At 42.7% G+C, this 26,678-nt stretch overlaps 1 protein-coding gene across 2 annotated transcripts in view; it reads left to right on the forward strand.

Moving 5' to 3' along the window:
- Nucleotides 1-340: 340 nt before the first annotated feature.
- Nucleotides 341-26,678, forward strand: part of LOC119646689 (protein pinocchio) — a 220,109-nt gene continuing 193,771 nt past the window's right edge. The window contains exons 1-2 of one of the 2 annotated variants that reach the window (XM_038047252.1): nt 341-925; nt 18,115-18,280. In XM_038047252.1, coding sequence (XP_037903180.1) covers nt 18,115-18,280 — 166 coding nt within the window. In that variant the 5' untranslated portion in view covers nt 341-925. The remainder of the gene's footprint in view (nt 926-18,114; nt 18,281-26,678) is intronic. The other variant, XM_038047251.1, reaches the window with a different exon arrangement.

Raw genomic sequence — 26,678 nt, forward strand, 5'->3', positions numbered from 1 at the left:
TGGCAAATCAGACACTTGGGACTCCACGGGCAACTCTCAAAGAGAGGTGGTGCTTACACTTCGGAACCGCTTTTATTAAGAAAATGACAATATTTTTGTCAAATACAGCCACGGGCTATACAATTTATACAAAAATCCCAACGAGAAATTTTTTTCACAAAGCGGAAGTGAATTTAAACCGCAACCTTCCGTTTCTCCTACACTTCCACTTCATATCCGGCAGATGTCTCCACCTTCCAACCACTTTGCAACATCAGCGCAACCATCTCACGTTGGCAATGCCATGCCCAAACAACAATCTTCCCATCTGACAACTGGTTGACAACAACACGCTCGATTTCTATTGTTTTCGTTTGCACGACGAGGACGAGAAGACCCGTTTCGAGCGACGAATGCGAATTTCATGTGAATTTAATAGACGTTGCGCGATTCCCCGAATAGCGAAAACTCGTCGTCGCGGTTACTCGTCCTCCGGAGTATCTAATTGAATTTCTGGAGTTTTCATTTATTCAGTTTGTAATTGATGAAATAAAGTTTTGCCGGGACAAGTCGAAACATCCATCTGAGAGCAAGTCCGGGCGTTGCGAATGGCATAATTTGCCAGGCCGGGAAATTGGTTAAATCGTAGGTGCGCGCACGTAATTTGCACAATATCGCAGTGGTCCAGAGGTGGTGCGCTTGGCTAGTGAAAATTCCGAGTTGCGGTTGATTTTTTTTGTCAAACTTCTTTTGTTTTGGTTTCCTTCTCGCGGGTTTTGACTGGAGTTTCAAGTTTTCCGATAGACAGTCGACGCATAGGTTGCTAGCGGAGTTGGGACGTGACAGGAAGCAACAGAAGGTTGAGAAGCAAGAAACGAAGTCTTCAATCTGTGCCTCACCGGAGTCGTTTTATCCACACACAATTGGCAAGAGGCGGTAGTTCAAGGTAAGTAACATTCGTTGGCTGCGGTTCGCTGGTAGCGTTGGTCTTGTAAGAGACTTCTGGCCCTGAGGTGCTCCCCTCGCCTGCCGGGGCAATGACACTCGCGCCAGGCTGCCTGGCCGCTGGCACGAATCGATTTGGTGTCAGCTGATGTTAGCGCCTGCGATGGAAGGGCTTCTTGCCTCGTCCTCTGGATGCTGCGGTGTCCTGGAGCTGAGGAAACCTACGTGATTGCTGGGTCATATAAAAGGTGATAAAATTTTTCTGATAAGATGTCGCTAATTTTAGCGACACCACCAGCGCTGTCACCTGAGAAACGTTATTTTGCCGCTCGGGGAGTGATACGAAACTGGTTTGCTGTCGTAGCTTTGTTGATATCGGAGTCTCAAGGGGGCACTGATAAGGCGACGCTCATTGAAAATAGCTAAAGGACAAGGTCAACGCGGGACTATCATCAATTCATGCCGAATGCGGGACAGTGTGTATTGCGGCTGTCAGTGAATATCAACCAGTTGCTTTCGGGCTTTAGATGTAGGGAATCGGCGGTCTTAATCTGGTTGGGATTTAGATGAATGGCGCCATATGATACGAGCAAGATGTTTTTCTTCCCCCTTTCTTCGCAATATTGCCAGCAATCTTAGAACAGCATGACAATGAACGTTAACGATTCTTCACATCGTGAATGAGTTCCCTTCTATGGAAGAATGAAAAGGTTAATCTTAGTTTTGATTTTATGAAGGCACCGATTATTTTCTGTCTCACGGGTCTCATTTGGTCTGATTCATTTTCTTGCTGCAATAATTAGCGTCAATACGATAATTTTCTCATTTGTCTGACCAAATAATATGAACGTCAGCCCGGTAGAGTGCTTTTATCACGGACCTAAAGATAATATTTGTTGTAGTCCAAAACGATGGTGGAAGATGAAAATTTCGGATGAGGTGTTTGGAATCTACGAGTCATCAGTGCACACCGACGTTGAGAGTCCAGGTCGGCCCTCCGAAGAGGAAAGATGTCATCGCGAGGATTCTAGTGGATATGAGTGAAGTAAAGTGAAGTGTGCAACATCAACCTCATCTGTTAAAAATTGAGGCGGACGTCCAATGACACATTTCAAGGCAAGTCAATTAGCCCTGTTGTTTCGGAATATAATTCTTAGATAAGATTAGAGGGCTACGATCCTCCAGACCCCTCTTCCTCGGTTCTGGCAGATTAGACTTCCCCTGAATCCATAGATCTTTCTGTCCCGTCAACAACTGGCCGACGCTACACTCTTAGCATTTCCTCTGCAAGATGCACCCCTATCCGTTTTTGTTGATGCCTCTGACATCGCTGCTCTTCACCAAAAGCAGTTGAACCCCGCTCAATGGAACTACAGTACCTACGATCGCGAACTGCCCGTCGCGTACTTGAGCATCAAATACCTCCGCTTCTCCCTAGAAGGCAGGCCGTTCACAGTGTTCACGGACCGACAAAGCGTCCCCTCGTCAGCTACGACATCTGAGCTTTATAAGGGCTCAAGCAGGAAGGAAGAAGTTCGCGAGACTTCGGCCTACTACTAGAGGCATACGGCAGGAAATGATACTTTAGATGCCAGGTCAAAGCAATGTGGGAGATGCGGAGCGGAGATACACATCAGTAAGGACCGTGGAGTTGATCCAACTCAGTCTCTGGAAAGAAGGAGTATGTGGGCAATCAGTATCTTGCAGACAGGACAGCAGCAGAAGGTGCCTGGAATATAGAGCCTTCAACCCAAATCACCTCAACTACTTTTAAGTGGCGCAGGATCTTATTTCGCCACTCATCCGCGAGAAAGGAATTCCCACCTGACCATCGACAAGAAGCTGCAAATCTGTAAGCAGATCCTACGACCCGTATGGGTGTACGGCATCCAGCTCTGGGGCTGTGCCAAAGAATCAAATCTGAAGGTAATACAAACGTTCCAAAATAAAGTGCATAGTAGACGCTCCGTGGATGAAAGCACAGTTGGCTAGTGAAGTCATCAAAGGCCAAGCAATTAAACATATCCACTGACTTTGCTCACATGAGAATAACGAAGTCAGAAAATTGGCTTATAGAGCTAATATAATAAGACGATTGAAAAGAGAAAAACGAACCACTAGCTAACATATGATGCCTAAAGATATAAGCTACTGAGGAACATTAAATTCCTCAGCGAAGCTAACCAAAGACCGGGGTGGACCACAATAAAAACGAAACCAAAAAATGCAAAGAAAGCTGCTGGAATGGGGAAAACTCAGTCGTAGCCTAGCTGATTTTAGTGGGTATGTTTTCTGCGGCGCTTGATTTCGATATATCCCTAAATGGTATGACCATAAAAAAAGTTACCTAGATCGGTCAATGAGTGACGGCATATTGTGATGTTACTATGCCCAAAACGGGATTGCTCCTCAGTAGACAGCTCTCAGCACACTGAGTGTTATTGTATACCACGGGGGGTCTAATGAAATATCTCAGACAAGTCTGTGTATTCCAGGATTTCCGTGAATCGATGTGATGCTACCCGCTGAAAATGAAGCACATCAGCAACAAAGATCTGACATCTAATGTGTTCATAGGCGGGGCATTCACATAGAAAATGTTCCGTGGATTCCGTTTCCTGGAATTATGTCCAATCAGAATGCCAACAATACTTCCGCAAATCTTCCTACTTTTCTACAGGATAAACCTTGCAGTATGTTTCTTTAGTTATGACAGGAACAACTTGCTGTGTCTAACAACATTTAGGCTGGGAGAAAGTAAAGCTTCTTTTGCTAAGGCATCCGAAATTTCATTGTGTAGACTTCAAACTGAAATATTTTTGAAATAATCAAAGGACTGCTCAACGCCATCAATGATCCAGGTTGGCATCGTTAGCATCAACAGCCTGAAAGATCGTAGCAGAATTTTATTAATTGAAGTAATAAAAACTTGTTGTTTCTTTTTCGTTGGTGTGGGTATTTATTCTTGTAAACACCGATATTTCGGGAACCACTTGTTCCTTTCATCAGTGCAAACTTGTTTGCAGAATAAATACCCACACCAACGAAAAAGAAACAACAAGTTTTTATTACTTCAATTAATTAATCGTTGGAAACACCGCATAATTTTACTCTGACCAGAATTTTATTCTCTTTTGGACCTGCCGATGTAGAAGGCTTCAGTATATCGTATCACGCATTCTTCTATTTCGTCGCAGTTTTCTCTACGTTTCAGGATAACTTCATATTTCCTACCAAGCATATGTGGGGATCAGAGAATCAGAAGGCATTACAAAAATTGAATTCAGTTCTTGCAATGCTCGGTGCCCCCCACGTCCATTGTTACCCCATAAATCTAAACGAATTAGTCTATGAGCTGCTCTCATTGCAGTACTTTGACTAAATATATCCAAGTTAATAGTAGTAATAGGGTAGTTCATCTAGAGCTGCGCCGGATGTCGTACTCATGTTGATACAATCCTTTGAAATGTGGTTAGTTTACAGTGAAAACTCTTGTCTCTCTAATCATAAGCGAACATCGGCCTAATGATAGAAACGTATAACACGTTACTATATGAGGCCTAAGACCCCATGTCGAGACAAAAGCCCGTTTGCACAGTCCATAAGCTGTGAGAGCTCATCTCATTTTTACCTGTTTATTCCAAAGAAGCTCCTTATCTAAAATAACTCGATATTTCACTTCTTCGGAGAGTTGAAGGGTTGTTCCCCCATCTCAACAATTTCTTTTTGTTTATAACGTAAACATATATTTCGGGAGCGACATAGAACCTTCTTCAGTACAAAGCTACCCTACTTTGCTACTAGCTTTGTACTGAAGAAAGGGACATACCCCTCTCGAAATATATATTTACGTTATAAACAAAAAAAATGTAGTTTGGAGAAAGCTACTCCTTGTCTATAAATTACACGGGGTTTAGAATGGTCGTGATGGCGATGGGGATCTGAATAGCCAGATTGGTTTTTTGGAATATTTGTACGCTCTTTGGCAACTATAATCAGATTAACCACTCTGCGATCAGCAAACAGATGTTATCAGTGTAGTCGAGACGGAACGAAGAGGAAAGATGTCATCGTCAGCATGAAGAACGCTACCGATAACAAGAAGAAATAATATCGGTGACAAGGTATGACTCTCACAGACTCCACTTTCGAACTACTTTGGAATTTGACGTGACATTTCCCGCAATCATAAGTCCCTCTGATGGTAGCTATTAGGTTCTTTGGAATATCCATCCTACGCAGAGCACGCCACACTCCCTGCTCACGCTGTCAAAAGATTTCTCGAAGTCGGTGAAGAGAAGAGGAAACCAGCCTACTCTCTGTCGATCAAACTTTCGAGATGCGTTCTAGGATTATTTTAGCCATTGTCTTTGAAACAGCAGGGTCCATGCAGATACTCCTTCAATTGTCAGATTCAAAACGGGTGCCCCTCTTTGGAATCTTGACAATCATCCCCCTCTTCCATTCTCTGGGAAAAGTCGTGGATTTCCAAGATTTCCGTACGATTGGAAGTAGCAGATCTGCAATAACAGCAGCTGCAGCGATAAATAAATCTGCCTTCAATCCTTTCTATTCAGTAATTCTAGCCAGATCTTGAGAACCCTCTTCGAAACGTGCTCGACGACATTCCAAGGAAAGAACATTTTTGATGGGAATTCAATGCCCACTGATATTCTCAAGCTGCTCAGCAAGATAGCTTTCCCACTGTCCAGCGGCAGTTGGATCATACAAGCGGCCAACTCTGCGAGACGTGACGAAAGAAACACACAAACGGAAGTAAGTTACCATTAGATTCGAGGCCGATATCAGCTCCTTTCTTGTTACGCACATCCCGATGACAACTCCTAAATTCACTGCTGATCGCAAAGTGGTTTCTGCTGACGGTGGCACCGAACTGGATGTTGCTCGGTGCATTAAAAGCGCTAGTTCCGCTTTGGCTACCTTATCTCAACACAAAGATGAAGTTGAAACTGTGCTCTGCTAATCTTTTTACTGAGTTGCTGAAGGTGGCAATATAAAGCTCCCACATTAAGGGAGGGCGACAATTCCATTGCATGCTATGCCAGGCAGTGAAAACCATTCGCCCAAGATGGGCGGGTGGGTCGCCTGTAGTTGTCATTTTTTCCGAGCAGTCAGACCAGTTTTATAAACGGATTTTCCGAAAACACCCCAGAGTGGGAATTTGTTTCTATGGCTGACCCGTCGGTTAAGATTCCAATTCGCTGATCATGGTTCTTTTCCCATGATTTGAACAGTATGTCTTCTCTGAATTCCAACTCCCAATTTCGTTTGAGAAGCCGTAGCCACCCCGGCATCTCAGGGAGTAGGTGCGGCTTTGTTTCTCACAGAGATGGTGACTCCCCGCCCCCCTTGAGTATTCCCTGCTTACTGTAAAATTTGATTAAAACAGATATAAATTTGTGACTAGCAACCTGTAAATTTCGAAATTTTCTTGCTAGGAAATCGTCATTTATAGAGTAAGGACAGATTTGTACCTTACGACCTTTGGCTATGATTGGTTTTTGGAAAATGTGTACGGTCACTTCCTCCAACTTGAGGGGGAGATTTCCAGTGCTACAAGCTGAATTAAACGAGGTTAGATGGTAGGAATCTCACTCCTCTATGGGGTTGAAGCTTATGGCAACGGCGTCGTCATGGTTGGACGCAATTACACGCAGTTCAGGAGAGGCTTCCTTAAGGGACTTTGTGGTGGTGATCTGAATGCCAAACAGAATTCTGACAACACCTTGCTTGGACATGTGATGAGGAAATACGGCCTTGCCGGCTGTAACGATAATGGTGGGAGGTTCGTGAGTTTTCGCAGTTTAACATCGACCGTTTACAAGATCCGGCTATCGTTCAACAGTGGGAGAGCTATCTTGCTGAATAGCCCGTCTGAAAATATTGGATGGATTAGCATTAAAAATGTTTTTTTCCTGGCGCTACTCAGGTCCTCGGCCTTGTCACAAGATTTGCCTGACAGCGTTGTTTTAAAAGTAGATGGATGAAGGGAAGTGGTGGCGAGCGTACCGCGCTCGACCTTTGATACTACGAAAAATCTCGCGAAGTTTAGTGTAGTGTGCAATTTGTTCAAGCCAAATAAGACTGCAGTGTTTGACGGTCTTCCCATGGAATTGTTCATCTCAGCACCTGTAGTTTCTGCAGATCTACTATTTGTACTTATATGGAAATTCGAAATCTTTCCCAGGGAATGGAACAATTAGATGATCGTTAAGATTTCGAGAGAGGACACTCGCCTTGATTGTGATAATTGAAGATGTATTTGTTGCTCCCTGCCTAAAATAATTCTAAAAGCACATCAAGCAAAATCTCGAGAGCTTGATCGACAGGGAACAGGCTTGTTTCCGCGGTACATCTACAAGCTTTTATTAACTCATATCTGCGTCATATCGAAATGCTCTGGCCTGAGATTGACAAATGAACAACTTCGCTGCACCATAGATATGTTCATAAGCACGCAGAAGGTTCAGTGGCTAGGTCACATATAAGGGATCGTCGACAACTCCTTTGCAAATTATCTCATACAATGGAGCCAATTTCCCAACATAGCTAATGGAAACTATAACATAGATGTAAGCCTGATGAGAGGGAGGTGGAGGTGGGTCCCGTTTCTCCGTATAATTTTATGAATGGGGACGGTTTCAGATAAGATTTCAAGTACTACTACTTCTTGCAGAGTTGATCATTTTTAGAACTTCGACAAGGAATTGAAATGAATTTCAGTTGCTTCAGATAGTGGCGTATGTTGAAGACATGGATATCTTATCCAGAGCTTTTCTCGATTCATAGCGTGACTGATAGGACGATATGGCAGCGAAGGTCGTTGTTCGCCTATGCATCATGGCTAGGTTGGGTCACGGTTAAACAAAAGTGTTTTCATTATAAAACAGGTTCACTCCAAATAATTGTGTGTCTCGGTATCATCTGCATTATGACCACGATATTCAACGCAAACAGAACAAGTCTGCTTTTTCTTTCGAACAGTCCGGTCCAGGAGAAACCAAAGAACACTTCATGTGCAGAAATCCAACCACTTATAAATTAATCTAGAATATTCCGTCAGGCGTGAATGTAGAGTATAATGGACCACTACGGTGTCAGTGCCCCGGGGTCAAAAGTCCAAGGGTTCTGAGCAATGATTGAAAAATACTTCAATCTTCTTGAGCCTCAAGACTTTTTCTAGGCCTAGTATACAATCTGGGAGACCTGGATAGGAACATTATGTAGAGCGGTTGTCAGGGCGCGCTTGGGTCCACTTAATGAGGAAAGCTTTATTCTTCGGACATATGAAGAAATCTGCCAGAGCGAACTGTAAAATCAGCGTTAACAGGTTGTGTTCTGCGGATGCGCAGACAGTGCGGCTAGGAGCACTTAGTAGTTAGTAACCAGCCACATTTTCGCTCATTATTTCAGTTTGTTTTTAACAGGACGTCGGGGTATGCCGCTTGACACTTCGACGCTTTACACTTGTGAGGTACTCAAATGCCGATTCCCGGTTAGGGTCGTAGTGAAAAAATTCCGCTTCGACGTAAAAATGATGGGCGTCTCCTCCGAAAAAAATTTGGGATTCAGGCAAAAATTTCCCCTTTCTTTTTCTGTCTCGGGTAATAACACTGTCTAGAAAATGTACGGCTGCTTGCTGGCTATCTAAAATGCAGACTGTCGGCCATTTCTTTCTGCTTTCCTTAGCAATTTTCTGCTATGTTGAAAGTGGCGATGATGACGGAGTAGGATTCTCAGAGAATTAATGAATTGGTTGATTCGTATCACCATAACTTTTGACAAGTTGCGCGCAGAGCTTGATCATGTAATGTTTTTTTAAGAACATTGTGATTAATTAGTACTTTTTAAAACAACTGTTTCAATCTACTATTCCAGACGCGTATGATTATTTTGAGTTTCCAAATTTATGTTTTTTATCAGATGTCATGGAACACTACATTCTAATGAGAAACCACTTTCAAATAATAGATCTCAGCCCCTCTCGGTAACACGTTTTTAGCAGTTAATTGTTTTGTTTTGCGCATAGAACTTGATAGTTGGTCAGTCTTTCCTGAATACAAATCAAGAAGACCCCAAATTGCGGCAATCTCGTCACTTCCGCTGACCTCAACTGCCATTATCGTCACCCTTTCTGGTTGACATCGGAACTGCTTGTTTACCAGCTTCTATTGGAAAATGATGTCACGATCTAGTTTCACGATAGTACCGCATCCCTCGTAACTCTCCCATTTTGAATTCTGTGAGCATAATAATCTCGTCAGCTATCAAACTCGTTACCAAGAGAAATATAATTTTAATACATTTAGCGACAAGTTTTGAACCCCGGCGCCACCTGTGAAGCACGTACTATACAATTCGAGTGAACAGTAACAGGCTTAGTGACTGTTTGCAGTCACGGCAATATGACGACGAGATAGAGTCTATCTAGTTTGCGGTAAACGAGTGGTCCAAGAGAGTAACTGTTGCTTGTTGCCTAGGAGGGGGTCTACAATGGTGGAGCATTTTCCACTTAATTTGTTACGAGGCAACACGGTGATCACCTCAGAGACACGATTTCTTACTTAGTTTCATAAGCAAATTAGGCACGATGTGTGATGGCGACAATAGGCTGCGATCTAGTATGCCAATTGACTAACAACACTTTGAGTGAGTCACAGAGCGTGTAACTATCTATGGAAGCTCGAACAGTTTGCCTTTCCTGTCCGGAATGTTTGTTCCGGCTGTAGATATTGTGCATGAGGTTTCGGCACGTGTTTTAGGTGTAAGAGAGACTCATAAAGTACTTACCCTTGAATCAGATGGGGTTAGCTTTTATATCGAGACATAGTGTCAGATTAGATTGAATATACGTCTTCGCTACAGAATGGATAGTTGTTTTCTGTCTGTGTTGCACTACTTGACACATAATTTTTTTTCCTACGCATGGTACCATTTCTGAAAAGCAAGCAAAAAGATTCCAATTCCAATCTGGATTCTGCAATCAAAAAACGTTAAAACTTAAAATTAGAAAAGAAATCCGCGTTTGATCGCGTGACATTAAGTTGTCCACTATGGCAGGTGTGGCCTTTTAGATTAAGTTAGGTTCTTCAAACTTATTTTCATCTTAAGTCTGAGAAAGGTGGACAGCTGTATATGAAATGAGGGTCCTTTTTTCCCTTGCCTTACATGGGCTGCAGATAGCCAAGCCTATTATTGATTTTTGATATTTCCTTTGTTGAGAGCCAATAAGAAGGGTGTTGTAGCGACTTTTTTAAACAAATTTTGGGTTGTCGACAGGAGTTCAAATTACCCGATTCAGTTATGTGAAGCTTTGCAACCTCGGGCTTCAAAACACCTTCGACTGTGGAAGGCATCATACCAAAAGCCGAAATTGGTCTCAACGTTTTGTTCATCGACTGAACCTGCGCAGCACCTGGTACCATTCGAAACCAGCTGGCTTAACTGATAAGATAAGGAAGATGAACAAGGGAGATATAGACTATATTCTAGGTACAGAAAGCCCTCGGGAAGGAAATTAAGTATTTCTCTACATTAAAAAGGATCCACCAAGCCGGAAGGTTTATAACCACCTGCAACAAAGGATGGCGAAATTGGCAATATTATGGACACAGTTTGTGAGAACAACAAAGAACTACAATCCGATGAGGCTAAAAAACCGGAGTACTTCACGGAAAATTACTACAAAGAAATCAAGGCAACCGTCTCCATAATTTTCAACACCATCTAGGAGGTATTGTTAAAATTTGCATCAACTTCAATAAGGGTGGAATCGATCGCGCTTGGAGTAAATCCATAAACCAATAATTGGCTGTGATTCACGCATAACATCGAAATACCAGAAATAGGAAACGTACCCTCCGACTATTATAGTCGGAGGGAAGACTATGCCAATATGGAGGTGGATATCATTAGAGCTGGATGTACCACTACTACCTCATAGATACTAAACTCAAAAACTCAAATATGACCCACTTGAACGAAATTCTAGCGTGTTTGTCCAGTTGTTTAAAGCTAACAAGTATACCACCGACTTAAACATGAGTATTATATATGGTATGGTTTCTAATCAACGCTAGGGGTCCCCAGAATGCTCGCTTTTTCCAGCTTGGGCAGGACCGCCACCGGTATAAGCTATGCATTCTGGACCTAAGCCAAATAAGATGGAAGGACTCTGGATAGTACTCCTCTTCATCATGCCTCACTAATGGGAATGTCCTTTTGTACTCTGGGAAGTCAAGTGGTAGCAGGTGCGAATCCGATATGAGGTTGCTTCTGATGGTTACCGCAAGGCGCCCTGTCTTGACCTGGGAGCCAGTTTTTGACAGACTTATAAGTGCAAGATTCCTGTCCAGGTTAAGGAGCATCACAATTGTACAAAGCTACCCAAGAACGGATATTTCCGATATAGTGGAGAAGGATGCTTTCTACGACCAATTACACACAGTTCAGGGGAGGCTTCCTAAAGGTGACATTGTGATCGTGATAGGTGATCTGAACGTCAAGGTGGAATCTGACAACACCTTGCTTGGATATGTGATGGGCAAACGCGGTCTTGGCGACCGCAACGGGAATGGTCGGAGTCGTTTCCGCCTCCATGCCCATCAGGAAATAAATGCGCCTGTGATCCGAGAACGTGATGACCCCCGAAGCCAATTCTTTGTCAACGTCGATGGGGTGATGGAAGCATGGCTCTGCCAAGGTAGTAGTTGTGGCGTATATCAGGAGCCAGCCCCTTCTAGACCCTGGTTAGATAGTATGCATCGAAGAAGAAGGCGAAGAGGGACAAGAGACAACAATACGCCGTGTCATCTGAAAACCCTCTGCTTAAAATTAAGGTGGATACGAAGGATGGAGCACCAAAAGAAGGTAGGGCGACGAGGGAGGACTAGACCGCCAGGTTTGTTTATTAAGCCAATAGAAGGCAAAACTTTTGCGGAAATCCTCAGAGAAATATGTTACAGGATCAAGCCCGAAGATAGCGGAGCGGAAGTCTTCCATTGGAAAACAAAGCGTGGTGGACTCCAATTCGAACTAGGCCTGAGTATAACAAATAAAATTACGTTCTGTGTAGCTGTCAGCTTCTGGGAGAGAGCTTTGGTTTCCAGGTTTGGATTATGGGCACACGTCTGCAACCTGTCGGGGACCTGATAGGAGGGCAACATGCCGCAAATGTCAGGCAGGCCATAAAGTGAACACCTGCAAAGAAAAGTTGGGTCCTATACAAGGACGGCGCGTTTGATGAGAACGTAGCGCACACTGCGGGCTCGCGACGGCGTCCAGTCTCCAGAGTAGAATTGGAAAGAGCTAGGACGCGATCAACATGATTCGCATCCTACAAATCAATATGCACCGGATTGCAACCGCTCACGAATTGCTAGCGAAGTTCGTTCCGGAGACCAAAGCTAATTTAGTACTCGTCAGTGAGCAGTACCTAAACATGGACCCAGCTTCATGATGCCCTGACATATCAGGTAACGCTGCCATCTGGGTTCGAAACGGCAGCTCTATTTCAACACAGGTAATATCTCTCCTGAGATCATTGTCAAGGAGATGCTGAGGAGCGCTGACAGGTGGAGCCATATTGCCCATTACGTTCCGATCGACCGGTGGTGGAGCCGAATGGGAGAGGGTTCCTTGAACTGACAAGCTCCGCAAGAAGGGAGAGTTCGGAGACTAATCCGAAGTAATGTGACAAACGGTTCCAGGCCAGCTCTCTGACGATGGGGAAACGTTTAGTTGGCAGTCCGACGAAATACCGTTGCGGAAATCCAACAGTCTGTGCGTAAATGCATTCCCCTCCCACCCCCCAAAAAAATGTCAACTTGCATATGTAGGTCGTTAATCACCATGAAGGAACGAGTCAAGCAGTTCCATTGGCAAATAACAGGTAAGCATGTCGGAAGTTTAAACCTCTGGTTGATTGATAACTAACAACCCATGGTTCTTATATGAAGTATATAAATGTCTCGCAGCTATTGATCCAATAACTGAACTGCAGTGGCCGCACAATTAGCAGGGTCACACGAAATGGTTGTTGGAAGTACCTGGTTTGCGCGGAAAGCGGTCCACAAACATACCTGGGCCTCTCCAGACGGGACCACTTTCAATCAAATTGACCACGTGTTGATCGAACGCCGCCACCTCTCAGCCTTGATGAATGTCAGAACATATAGGGGGACCAATATAGACTCGGATCACTATCTCGTTGGCATGGTGCTCCGAGCTCGAATAACAATACCACCTCTGACAATCAGGTGAGAGTGAACACTCAAGCCATCCACAACACAGTCTTCCGCGACACCTATAAGAGGACCTGGAGATGAAGCATCAACGAATGATCTTCACAATCACCTGAAGAACGTTATCATGGATACGGCCACAAACATACTTGGCCCCAGCCGCAAAAGGAGTCGGAACGGCTGGTTTGACGATGAATATAAGCTAGCAACGGAACGGAAGAATGCCGCATACCGAGTAATGTTGCATTCTCAAAGAACGCGGGCACTCGCGGAGACTTATCACGAACTCCGTCGAGCGGAGAAGCGACTGCACAGATGGAAAAAGGAAGCCTGGGAGAACCAACAAGTGTGTGATCTAGAAAAGTACAGGGTGCGCGGAAGTTTTACCAACAAGTCAGCAGGATCAAACCTTATACATCTCGATGCTCATCCTGCCGAGACAAAGAGGGAAATCTGATTTCCGACAGAATGGGCATATTAGAGCGATGGGTTGAGTACTTTGAGGAGCTACTGAACAACCAGAACATTGGCGAGTTGGAGGTCACGCCAACTGCAGACGACGGACAAATACTGCCACCACCAAGTTTAGGAAAAACAGTCCGTGCAATTCATCGGCTGAAAAATCATAAGTCACCAGGAACCGATGGAATTACAGCCGAATTTGTTAAATGTGGAGGCGACCAGTTACACTAAGTGGTTCATCAACTTGTGCTCAAGGTATGGGACAGCGAATCAATGCCTGACGATTGGCAACGAAACATTATCTGTCTCAGGGAGATATCACACAGTGCAGCAATTATAGAGGTATCACGTTGCTGAGTACCATCTATAAGATATTCTCCGCTATCTTGCTAGGCCGGATAGCCCCATACGCCCAGAACATCATTGGCCCATATCAAAGAGGCTTCACTACAGGCAAATCAGCAACAGATCAGATTTTCTCTGTGCGGCAAGCGATGGAAAAACTGTTGGAATATGGACAACAGTTGCACCATCTGTTCATCGACTTTAAAGCCGCCTACGATAGCATAGCCAGGGTAAAACTGTACACGGCCATGAGAGAATTCGGTATCCCGACGAAATTAATAAGACTGACTAGGCTGACCCTGACCAATGTGCGAGGCCAGATAAAAGCAGCAGGATCACTCTCAAGACCATTCAACATCAACAACGGTCTAAGAGGGCCCTCGAGAAAGTGATCCGTGATGTTGAGGTAAATGCAAGAGATACGATCCTCTTTAAGTCCACCCAACTACTGGCCTATGCTGACGATATCAACATCTTGGGAAGAACCACCCGAGAGGTATAAATTGCCTTCATCCAGATCGAGCAGGCGGCGCGAGATCTTGGGCTGCACATCAATGAAGTCAAGACAAAATATATGGTGGCAACATCAGCACCGAGGTCGAACCAACCAACAACATCAAACCGCACTGGTCAAACAGGAAGAATAAGGATAGGAGAATACAACTTTGAAACCGTTGACAATTTCTCCTATCTAGGGTCGAAAATCACAACCGATAGCAGCTACGATGATGAAATCCACGCACGGTTATTGTCAGCCAACAGAGCCTATTTCAGCTTACAAAGACTGTTCCGCTCGAAACGTCTCACCATAGGGTCAAAGCTCTTACTGTACAAGACTATGATCTCGCCAGTCCTCATGTATTCCTCGGAAACTTGGGTTCTTAGCAAGAAGAGTTGCGAACTCTTGGCCGCGTTCGAGAGACGAATCCTCCGAAGAATTTTTGGCCCCCTACATGAGGATGGACGATTCCGTAGCCTACACAATGACGAAATCTATGAGCGATCCCATGACCGTCCTGTTGTGGACAAAATCCGGCTCAATAGGTTACGGTGGGCGGGTCACTTAATCCGTATGGATGAGGATGATCCCACCCGGAAAGTCTATAAGGGCAATATCTATGGTAGAAAAAGAAGACGAGGCAGACCCTGCCTAAGATGAAGCGATGGCGTAGGTCAGGACGCCAGACAGCTTTTGGGGATATCGAATTGGTGGACCTCGGCGCAAAATCGGGATTTCTGGAGTTCCTTATTAAGATAGGCCTAGACCGGATACCGGTTGTTGCGCCGTTGATGATGATGAGTGACCGCTTTACAATACTACAAATTTGGAAAATATAGCACCTTAAGTTGAAGACGTGGTGGGTTGCATGTATCCTTCAGTGGCTTTAATAATAGCCAACACTGGTGACGACCCCAAGCCCGTAGTTCCCGAACCTTCTTAATATCTGGTTCAGCAACGCCGATAGTAAGGATAGTTTCCGGCCTATTGGCTATCCCCTGCGCCAATTGCAGGTGTTGATGTCATTCTAGGGGTTTTCCAGAACCTTGACACGATTACGTCCCTTCTCTGGGACCAGAGAAAGCAATATTTGGACGATGGCAGCTAACAGACCCTTTTCAGGGTTAGCTACGCACCATTAAGGGAGGAACAATACTGCCTGAGCCACTCCTGCTTTCGTCGGCGAAGTTTAGCTATATCATTTCATGGTATACACCTACCGACTTAAACCGAACCTTAATGTTTAACGAGTATGTATTTCTTGCAACTAGGAGGAGTTTCCTCCTAAGCGACCAGTTTGTGTGTTGTTATTTTTGATTATTTTGATTGGTTGTTGTTATTTTTATTTGATTCATTTCACTCATATGTATCCCACGAATATAGGGATTAGGAGGTCCACCGTGCCCTAGCCGCGTAGTATTTGAGGGGAGGTTTTTTTTTAACTGCCAGTCTAGATCCGAAATGTTTTATTAATAGTAGGCTCACTTTGTACATGATGTAGCTATTACCAAAGGCTAATGTAATGGTCTTGGGAAACAAGAGACTTGGCTTCTGAAGAACCACATCTATTGAAAAGAGGGGGAGGGGGGCATTTAGGAGTACACTTTTTAACGTGCTAACCCTTCCTTTCTTACAGATATCAAAAGTGAGACCAGCTTGGAAGGTTTCTGAGAAGGAATCGTTCTATCTCACTTCCAAGTTTGGGCTTTTTAACCTTTTACACCTTTACACCTTTTGCAATCAATGTAAAATTCGGTAAAGTACAAATCAATACCTTTCATTTAATGCCTCACATGGCTATATTCCGTGTGAACAAATTTACACCTCGCTTTTTGGATGTATGCAATGTAATTAAACTCAATGTAGAACGATGTCACCCGCTGCATGTGGCAGGCAGACAGACAAACAGTAACATCTGCAATATCCAAAATCATAACATTCATCTTACACTTGGTACTATTTTAGATTTCTATGATGGTTGAGGTTCAGCTACAAAAAGACGACAAAAGATACAAAATTTTAATTAAGTAGAGAAGTTTGTAAGATTACTAGTTTACATGTTAGGATTTTTCTTGTTTCGAATTAATTTTTAAGGTTTTGTGTAAACACAAAACCTTATTAAAATCGGTTTACTGTCTGTCTGTCTGTCTGTCCGTCACACGCGTTTTTCTCGGAGACGGTTATAGCGCTTGACACAAAATTTGGTAAAAAGGTGGGAACTGTGAATGTTCACGCATATAGTGAGTTACATCCTTTTACGATGAATATAAGGAGGGGTCCCCATACATGCAAAAGGGGGGTGTAAATTATTTTTTCATCAAATATAGTCATGTGGGGTATCAAGTTAAAGGTCTCGGTTAGTACTTTTCGAAGTCGATCTTAGTTTTAACTTTTGTTGAAAAGGTGGGGAGTGCGGGGGATTGAAAATGGTCATTTTTTTTAACGAACCCATTCTCAGGAACTACCAAACCGAAAAATCTGGAAAAAATCAGGGGATTGCCACTATATGGCGCCTAGGCTCCGAAATACCCTCCATATCGATACCTGTTCAAATAAAGTTAATAATAATAGTGTATTACTATAATTTTTAGTAATTGACAGGAAAACCCCCCTTAAGTTTGATGAAAATGGCACTATTACTAACAAAGTTATACTAGGTCAAATCTGTCGCTCCCCTGTAAATTCAAGACTATGAATGTCAATATCACTTGAAAGTGGCTATTTTCACATAATATATGCATATTTTACGTGCTACATGCTAATGGGACAATTGCACACCCAAATCTCTTTATAAAAGGAATACACAAAACCTTTCATACCTGAAGCGTCTAGCTTTCGGTTTCCCGACTTGTTAGAATGTCGAGTTATTTTTATGAACCTGAATTCAAAACCCAGAGATTGTCTTTATAAGCATCAGACGGCCATTCCTAGTAGGAAAACAACAATGAGGTATTCGAGGATGCCGCGAAGCTTTTCTACTCTTGTTTGATTCAGCCGTTGAGGTTAGATTCGAAGAAGCTTGCGGCCGTATTCAAAAAGATGAGTGGAGTTGTTGGATTGCGGCACCCTACGCTACGCTGTGAATGTGGTTTTATCTTTTCTACTGTCAATTGGCCGATGACTGATTTGATGAATTCAGTATATTGGAACTGTGTATTTCCTTGACTCCGGTACTGCATGAACCCATTTATGATAAGCTGCCCAGTTCTGCAGCTTTCAAATTAATTTTCAAGTTCCCTTTCCCTATTGCAGCAAAAAGTGGACATATTTCATCATAATAGTTTCCACTTCACTGGATGCATTTATTTATCACATAAATCTCCAGAAGTCGCAAGTCACGCTACGGCCTCTGTGATCTTACATCTCAGAATTTACTTTTCCAACTGGCTGCTGACGCAAATCATAATCGGATGTATTTATCTAGAGGCAGATAAATGAGACGCTAATTCAGCAAGGCGTTGATAATGTTGACTCAGTTGTCACTAAATTTACAATTTCATAAAAACTCGTCAACGGTTTGAGTGCTCAGAAAACTGATACCAATCAAATGTTCCCAGTAATCAATTCCTCGCTTATTTTTCATTGACTAGAATCATCAAATTTCACCTCATTGTTTTTCAGATGAAGTACGGGAACGGCAATCGGATTCTCAGCGAGTGGGAGGACAATGTCCTTTTCGACGCAGACGATCCAGATTTCAATAATAGCAACGCTATACATGGATCGAATGTCTTGCAGCCGCCAACAGTTACCGCAGTGCGCAGTTTGGGAACGTTCATCAATAAAGGTAAGTTCACATGCGCATAATGTGTGAATTCTCAGGGCAAAGTTGAAGACCCAAACGAATTATATTTGATCATCAAAGGAAAAGTCACATAGGAAATTTTCCTTTGATCCACGTGCTCATCGTCTCATTTTTCAAAGGCATGAAAACGTGACTGTGACATTTGAAAGACGATCTAGCGCACGCGTTTGACTCTGATAAAAATAGCGCAAATTCCTGTACCGCTCGTGCAGTGTTGTTGGCTGATAAGAAACTGATCGTATTTTAATAGGCGTGAAAAAAATTTCTTGATTTCCGTAGTAGATCGATGGATGGAGTACGTCTTGGTATGAAATAGGAACATGTCTACCAAGTGCCGTCAGGTTTTTTTTTTCAACTTTCTTAGATACCGAGTGAAATAAGAAGCTATACAGTATTTTCAGTTTGTTCAAAAAGCTCTTTTCATAGCTGAAAACATTTTCATAACCTTTATTACGAATCAGACCTTATCTGCAGTACTGGTAATTTTTGACTGACAATGAATTTTTAAAATTCTTCTGTCGTCGCATAATATGAGGATTATGAGAGGATAAGCAGATCTCTTCAGTGTAGTCCAGTTGGACAGATGGACAGATGTCATCGTCCATTGAATTTCTCCACGTGCTCCGGACAAGGCAGCATGAAGAACGTCACCGATAACAGCAAGAAATAACATCGGTGACAGGATGCAACCTTGGCGAACTCCGCCTTGGACCTCAAAATCCTCGTGGTGATATTTTGCGCCATCGTATGTTGCTCTGATAGTTTCACCGGAATGCCCCTCCTACGTACAGCACTCCAGATACAGTCCCTGTTCACACTATCGAAAGCTTTTTCGAAAATGACGAAAAGCAAGTGCAGCGAAGATTTAAATTCCGCGTACTGTTCGAAAGAGCGCCTCTTGCGGTAGCCGTCAGAAGCAACCCGACACCACATTCGCGTCTGCTACCATTTGGCTTTAGAAAGTGCAAAAGCGCATTGCCATTATTTTGTCAAGAGAAAGTGGAGTATTTTCCAGAGTCCCATGATCTTACTTCGCTTAGGTCCACAGTTGGAGAAAGCGACCATTTTGAGAACCCCCGCTACCGTTGTGGAGGGCCAAAAGACGTTACCGTGAGGTCAGTCTCTATCCGAGGTGTTGTTGACGTTTCGGTGACAATAAAGTTTCAAAATTTGCAGTGTGCTAGCCCACAAATTTCTATCCCTCTTAGTCGCCTCTTACGGCAAGCAGGGAAAACTTTAAGTGTATTCTTAACTTCCAACTCACAGGGCGTGTAGTAAAGATCTAGAGATTTGCGGAAACGTCGTAACTCGTAGGTCGAGCGATGTCAGGATAGATGGACATTCAAAATTTTTACTAGGGCAGAGGCAAATCATCCGGCCAAATACAGAGGGAGTAAGTTGCTTCCAATTTGGTCCGGCCCCGTATTAAGTTAATGCGGACTTAGGAGCCCACAATTCTCAAAAAAATATTTTCAGCTCTGGCCAAGCTCTGGTCAATAGGGCGAATTTGCGCTCAATATAATTCGTAGTTATGTTGTGTTCTACGAATTATATAAAGGAACATCTGCGAGCCGCTTCGGTTATGCTGCTCCCAGGGCAGAGGTGAGGCAGCGTTTGACGATTTGCCTCTGCCCTGGTAAGAATCCGTAAAGCCATCATCGCCTAATATTTTGAAAGTTTGGGTGCTAAGCCCTAAACGAGGGGTCCGTGGACCAAAAACGAGGGAGTAAGTTGCTTTCCATTTGGTCCGACCCGGAACATGGAAAATGAAACCTTACTAAAGTTTATTTAGTGTGTCAGTGCGTCTTTTTAAGGTTTTGTGTGAAACAAAACCTTATTAGAATCGAGACGGTGTCTGTCTGTCCGTCTGTCTTTTTTTTTTTTTTTTTGAGGAGGTGGAAATCTTCAAAAAGACACTGGTCTGGACACACCAGCGTGTGGGATTTTTACCCACTAAAACCACCCCCGACTCCCTCCCTGCCCCGCGGAACCACCATAAGGTATTACATCACGGGGCGGAGTCAGCTCACTCTAGCTTTATCACCTTTCTTCTATACGCGGCGCACGTGACCGCGTTTTTCTCCTCTCCTCTGCTTTTCGCAGTTTATTTTGGATAGATGCGATCATGGAGTTTACCGCATCCCAATTCTCTTGATGTGCTAGCATTTTCGGCACCAGATTTTCTGGTACCAGCACCTCCCCTAGAGTCTCCTCTAGATTCCTCCTTTCTTCCATAAATCTCGGACAGTGGAAGAATACATGCTCTGGGTCCTCTGGGACTCCATTGCAATTTGGACAATCGGGTGAGGTCTCCAATTTAAACCTGTGAAGGTATTGGAGATATCCTCCGTGCCCCGTGAGAAACTGGGTGAGATTATAATTAATCTCACCGTGTCGTCTCTCCAACCACTCCTTGATGGCAGGAATGAGCCTGTGCGTCCACCGGCCCTTTCCCGAGCGTTCCCACCGCTCTTGCCATCTATTTATGGATCTCTCCCTTTCCGTCTTCCTCGTCCGCGATGAGGAAGAGGTTGGCTTTGCATTGTATATGTTCGCCATCTCATCTGCCAAGATGTCAATCGGCATCATTCCGTCTGTCCGTCTGTCTGTCTGTCACACCCGATTTATTCGGAAACGGCTGGACCGATTGTTACGAAAATTGGTGAGAGTATGTAATCTGGTGATCCCTTTACATGCAGTAAGTGGCGCCATCTTGTGTTAAGTTTAAGGGGGGGCTCCCCATACATGTGAATGGAGGGTGCAAATTTTTTTTTCACAGAATGTAGCCATGTGGGGTATCAAATGAAAGGTCTCAATTAGTACTTTTCGAAACTGGTACAATATTTGATATTGGGTGAAACATGAAGGAGTGAGCGCTCAAAGTATGACCCCCAAAAAGTGTAACAGGTCTCGTTCTCAAAACCTATCCAACCGAAAAATCTGAAAAAAATCACAGTGGTGCATCTTTACGAAATCTAGGCCTCAAAATATATCCGGTTCCGACATCTGCATAAATAAAGTTAATAATAGTATATTTCCACATTTTAGAAATTTACCCGGCACCCCCCTTATGTTCATCCCAGAAGTACAAAATTTGGCATGCGTGTAATGAAGAATATAATACACAATTTGGTCAAGTTTGAAGAAAATCCAATTATTATTAACAAAGTTATAGGAGGTGAAACTTTACAATTTTTTGTGAATTTCGTGCACTCTACAACCTGCATGACGTCATCATCACATATCAATTCATCAATACCACAACGAAATGAGTTCTTATGAATTGGGTCGCAGAGAATTATTTTCTTTTAGTTTTTTTAGTTATTTGCCAACCAGACATGTGTGTATGTAGGTATATAATATATGCGTGCTAATGAACTTTGCGGGTGGTGCCTAATTCAAATAGATATAAGAAGTAAATCGGAAATATGGGTACGATCAATTTATATACGTGCCTATATGTGTACAGTATTCGGAAATAGGCAGTTTGTTTGTTTAGGGTGAGCGTAATATCTATGGCTGTAATATGTACGTATGTCTCGTAGTTTGGAAAAATATGAAGGAGTATGTTGGATTTGTAGCTATATACGGATAGAAAAATATGCGTTGAAATTTCTTACATAAGATGAACACAAAACCTTTATATCCGAAGCGCGAGCTTCCGGTATTCCGACTTGTTTTATGACTGTAGATAGGAATTTTAAAAAAATACCGCTGAGCAGGTTGTCTTCGATATTCTCGCCCAGTAACACCACCTGTATTCATTCTTTTCAAATTCTTACGCTTCACACGGCCACACTTTTCGTTTTTTCGCGCTTTTCTCATCTGCCTGAGTCCTAGTTATTACGGAATTTATTGTGATTCGGTACATATACTCTTTCTATAATCACAGAGCTCTGTCATGATTGTGTCATATTTGATGATTCGCCGAATGTCTTTCAGTCGCCTTCAAGTCGTTGCGAGAAGCCTATAATAATAATCGTTGGCGCAACAATCCATTTTGGATCAGGGCCTTGAAGTGTGTTAAGGCACTTCATTCAAGACCGTAACGGTACACTAGGAGGCAATGTGGTCAACATTGCGCTCGAAGCCTATACCCCTCCTCTATTTGTCTGCTGCTTTCCAGATTTTAAGCAAAACAATGAAAGTGGATTTAGCGCTGTTAATACGTTGGTAACATCAAGTTCGGTGACAACGTTAGCAGAAAAACGCTACCAAGATAGATTAATGCAGATAGGAACAGTGCGATCACAAGGCACACCGAGAAACTTGGTTTTGTCGGTATTTATCTTCAGCACTCTACTAACTTTGCTCGCCTCTTCGAAATCTAGAACCCCTTGCCAAAGTGCATAATCTGATCAGAGCAAATAGATATCATCAGTGTAGTCGAGGTTTTTGAAGAAAGATGCCATGTTCCAACGAAATGGCCGCATGAAAAACATAAACGATAACAAGAAGAAGACAGAATGCAATTTAGTTGGATTTCGCTTTGTACTTTAAGTTATTTAGAAAATGTCATATGCTACATAGGGATAAAATTTCTGAGGAATTTGAAGTCCAACCGGAATCCCATAAGGTTTAATTCAGCCGTTGATACAGGTGATAATTAATTTCGCTATCATCGCTGCGTGGGGTCAGCAATCATTTTGGCAATCATCGTTGCCCGTTGTTCCTATTTTTTACCGACCTTCGGTATTATGTATCTTTTTCAAATCTCTTTTTCTCAGTGTATTTCGCTTACCAGAAACCTGTAAGTGCTGCACACCCTCAGCTTCACTAAGCGGTAGCTGATATTATATTTAATTCCTGCCAGATCGGTGCTGCGTATAAAAGAGTGGAATGAATCATTCCGGTTCTATCTTGGGTCACCAATATTGGAGAACATCCATGCTAACGATGCGTTCAGATGTCCTTTGAAATTGGTTTCCGCGGCAATTATCACCTGCAGGTACTTGGTAACAAGTTTTGAAGTGATGGTGTGACCTTTTCCTACAGTCAAGAAAGTATACATTTTACTCCACTCAGCCAAGCCCAATCAGCTCTAGCCACATTTTTTATGGAAATAATCGGTTGCAACAACAACCACAGCGAAATCAACCGCAAAACTGATTACCATAGGTCCCTTTGATACTGCAATGACGAGAACACTGTTGTGCATCGCACTCCGCTGGAGAGGTCCCAACACTGAAATTACCATGACGATATACTTCTTTTGGAGAGATAACTTTTAATTAGCTTAATATAAAAATGAGACACATTCGTTTTATCTATTTTCAACTGGCGGAATTGAACGCATTTTTTAACATTTAACATCCCGACGACGCAACATTTCCTGGAGGACATTGCGTCTTAAGTTACCTTCAATACTACGTCTAAGGCGTGGGCGATTTTATAGGTCATCCTTATATTCTATGATAGGGAAGTCTGTTACAAATGACTCTCTCAGATAAGACGATATGACTCTCTTCTCTTTCTGGCTCTTTATTTTGCATGGAATCAGAAAAAGGGTCATCCAGACAATTCTTTGTAAATAGGTTAAGATTATAAAGAAAAAAATATAAAAGGCTACAAGATCACCTGCTACCTGTTTGTAGATAGCCTGCTAATAAAGGCAACAGAACAGTGGGGATGTGTTTTAAAATATATATATTGACTTAATCCAGACGCTGTAAGAAACATATAGTACATGGAGATCAAGTATGTCAATTCGCGGCCCCCCAGGTTAGATGTCATTCTTTGCCTGCATGATTCGATATCAGGAATTTTGCATTCTTTCTGGGTATCTGCTTAGTACCTTCGTTCATAGTTAACTCTATACCTAAAAGCGAATCCCTGGTCTGGGTGAAGCGCAAAGACATACACTAAAATTGTCATCCAAAGGCGTGCTTATGAAAAGAATTAGCATTTTCTAAATAAAGTTCATTTCGCCCGGAAAAGGAGCTAACAGGTAAACCTAAAAAAACCGAACCCATGCAGACTCCTTAATGAATTTGCACAAGCGGAGCTTTGGGCATGCACATTCATATTCCTTTTCTTCTTTGCTTTCATTGTTACTGTTACGAGAAAGAACGTTTTTGATGGCCGCCCGATGCTCATCGATATTCTCAGGCGCGTTACTTAGTAGATCTACCGCTCGATCAGCAATATAGCTCTCCCACTGTCGAGCGACAGCTGGGTCTTACAAACGGTCGCAGTTCCCCCCCTTGCAAGAAGTAGCGGACACAACACGCAAGTGAACGTAAGCGATCATTTGATTTTGATCCCTTTCGAGGCCGATGTCCGTGCCTCTCTTGTTGTACACATCCAGAAGACAACTATTAAACCTGCTGATCGCGAAGTAGTCAATCTGATTGCTCATACGGCGGCCGTCAGTTGAAATCCAACTGACTTTATAGCAGACTCTGTGCTCGAACAATGCGCCACCAGTGACCAATGCGAATACAAATAATGCTGTTCAAGTAATAAGCCGGAGCGGACATAAACGTCCATGACGCGCCACGATTCGAATCCGATCACGAGATCAAAAGAATCGGCAACCGTATAGTCAGACGTTTGATATAGATGTAATTTTTACACCATTCTGCGATAAAATTCCAGCTCATATTTCAGAAGAAAATCAACGAAGAAAGTACAGTTTGGAACGAACAGGAACTCTCCTTGTTCCTGCTAACATTATGGACGAATACTATCCTTAAGAACAGAATATAAGCTTTTTTCATTTGAAGCACGAAAGAGGATTCAATGGATCTTGAAAATATTTGACTTTCGAGTGATATTTGATACCATACCATACCATGTTCACATATTTTAGTTTAGGTAGGCTTACGAAAGATAATCTCATTTTTCGGCTCTTTTATCAAAGACCTGCATTAAAACCGGCAACCCAAATCTCCAATTCTGTTTTATTCCGGAAATGGAAGGGCAACTAATTCAGGCATTCTTTCTCTGGATTCATGAATGTAGGATTGGATTTCGTTTGGCAATTACTGCTGACCCAATGTATGGCGCGGTCATTCTCTGCCAACAGACATATGTAATCGATTTCAATTGAGTCGTTGGTCAGCCACTATTCGGTTTCAAATCGAAAACAAACAACGTATGCTAATAACCCTCAAACTGTTACAGGTTTTTGCCATACCTTTCTATTGTATAATGTTCAATTTAAATTTAAAAAAATGTGGACGGATATTGTGGGTTCATAGTACTTCGTCACCGGGCAACTGTTGCTGTATTTCGCCCCTCATAATACAAGACGGCATAGGATTTCACTTGCATAAAGTTCATGCGATAGAATTTCATTATATGGTGTTGGATATTTTTAACGCGGTATAATTTGTTTGGGAAAATTAATTGGATTCCGTCTACGGGAATAAAACACTTACCTTGGATATTCTAACTGACGTAAGATTATCGCTTACAGGTTGGAATTCGTAAAAAAATGTATGTAGAATTTGAAAATACGAAAATAGAATGACATTTGACCTTATTCCTTTTCTCTATGTTCGTACCTATATTCCGAATTTAGAATGAACCTAACTCCGTGACTTAATTAGAGTAGGCAAATTCGGCATTAAATTAAAAGATGCATTCAAGATCTACTGATGAGAAAACGATAATTTTTGAACCTTTAAATAGGTTCATGAAATATATGAAGTTGGTTATAGGTTTTAGGTTGGACAGCAGACAAATCTGGAGATATAACATTCCATTTTAGGCTATGACAGCGTTACCGATTTCTGCTTCCCAAGAGACATCTGATAAAAGATGGAAGCTTCGACTATCTTAATTGCCTGGTAGCCCACAGAGGGAACAATATAAATTCAATGTAAACTAGAACTGAGGCGGTGGACTTTTCAAGCCAGAGCCATGTATTTTCATCGTAATATCATGCGGATGAAATATGAAGAACGGCCAGGTACAATACTTGCAAAGTATCTTCGTATTTCCAATTAATCCTCTACATTCATTAATTGCCATTTTTATCTGACTGCCCAAAACATAGGTTAGAGTCAGAAGAATATATTTTCAAGTGCCTCACATCAGTGCGGTCCAGTGTTTTCCGACCTCATTTGTATTGAACGGGCAGATTAAGAAAACTCGGAACTTGTCCAAAAACTTTTGCTGATGCTTTTTTGCGTCAGGGTAGTCATCGAATGATGTGTCATGTTCGCCCTGCGAAGCAGCGTGACCGAAAGCGGGCACAGGGCTCGGATTGTTGAATTAGTATGTTTGTAGTTAAAAACGCCTGAAGCCGCTTTCGGCTACGCTGCTTTGAACAGAGAAGAGGCAGCGTCTAATAAGTTACCTCTGCTCTGGAAACCAAACTTGCGATAAGAAAGTTTAAGAGAGTTGGATATTCGACCAAAAAGATTGGCCGATC

Source organism: Hermetia illucens, chromosome 1 (genome assembly GCF_905115235.1).
Source record: "Hermetia illucens chromosome 1, iHerIll2.2.curated.20191125, whole genome shotgun sequence".
NCBI classification, from domain to species: domain Eukaryota; kingdom Metazoa; phylum Arthropoda; class Insecta; order Diptera; family Stratiomyidae; genus Hermetia; species Hermetia illucens.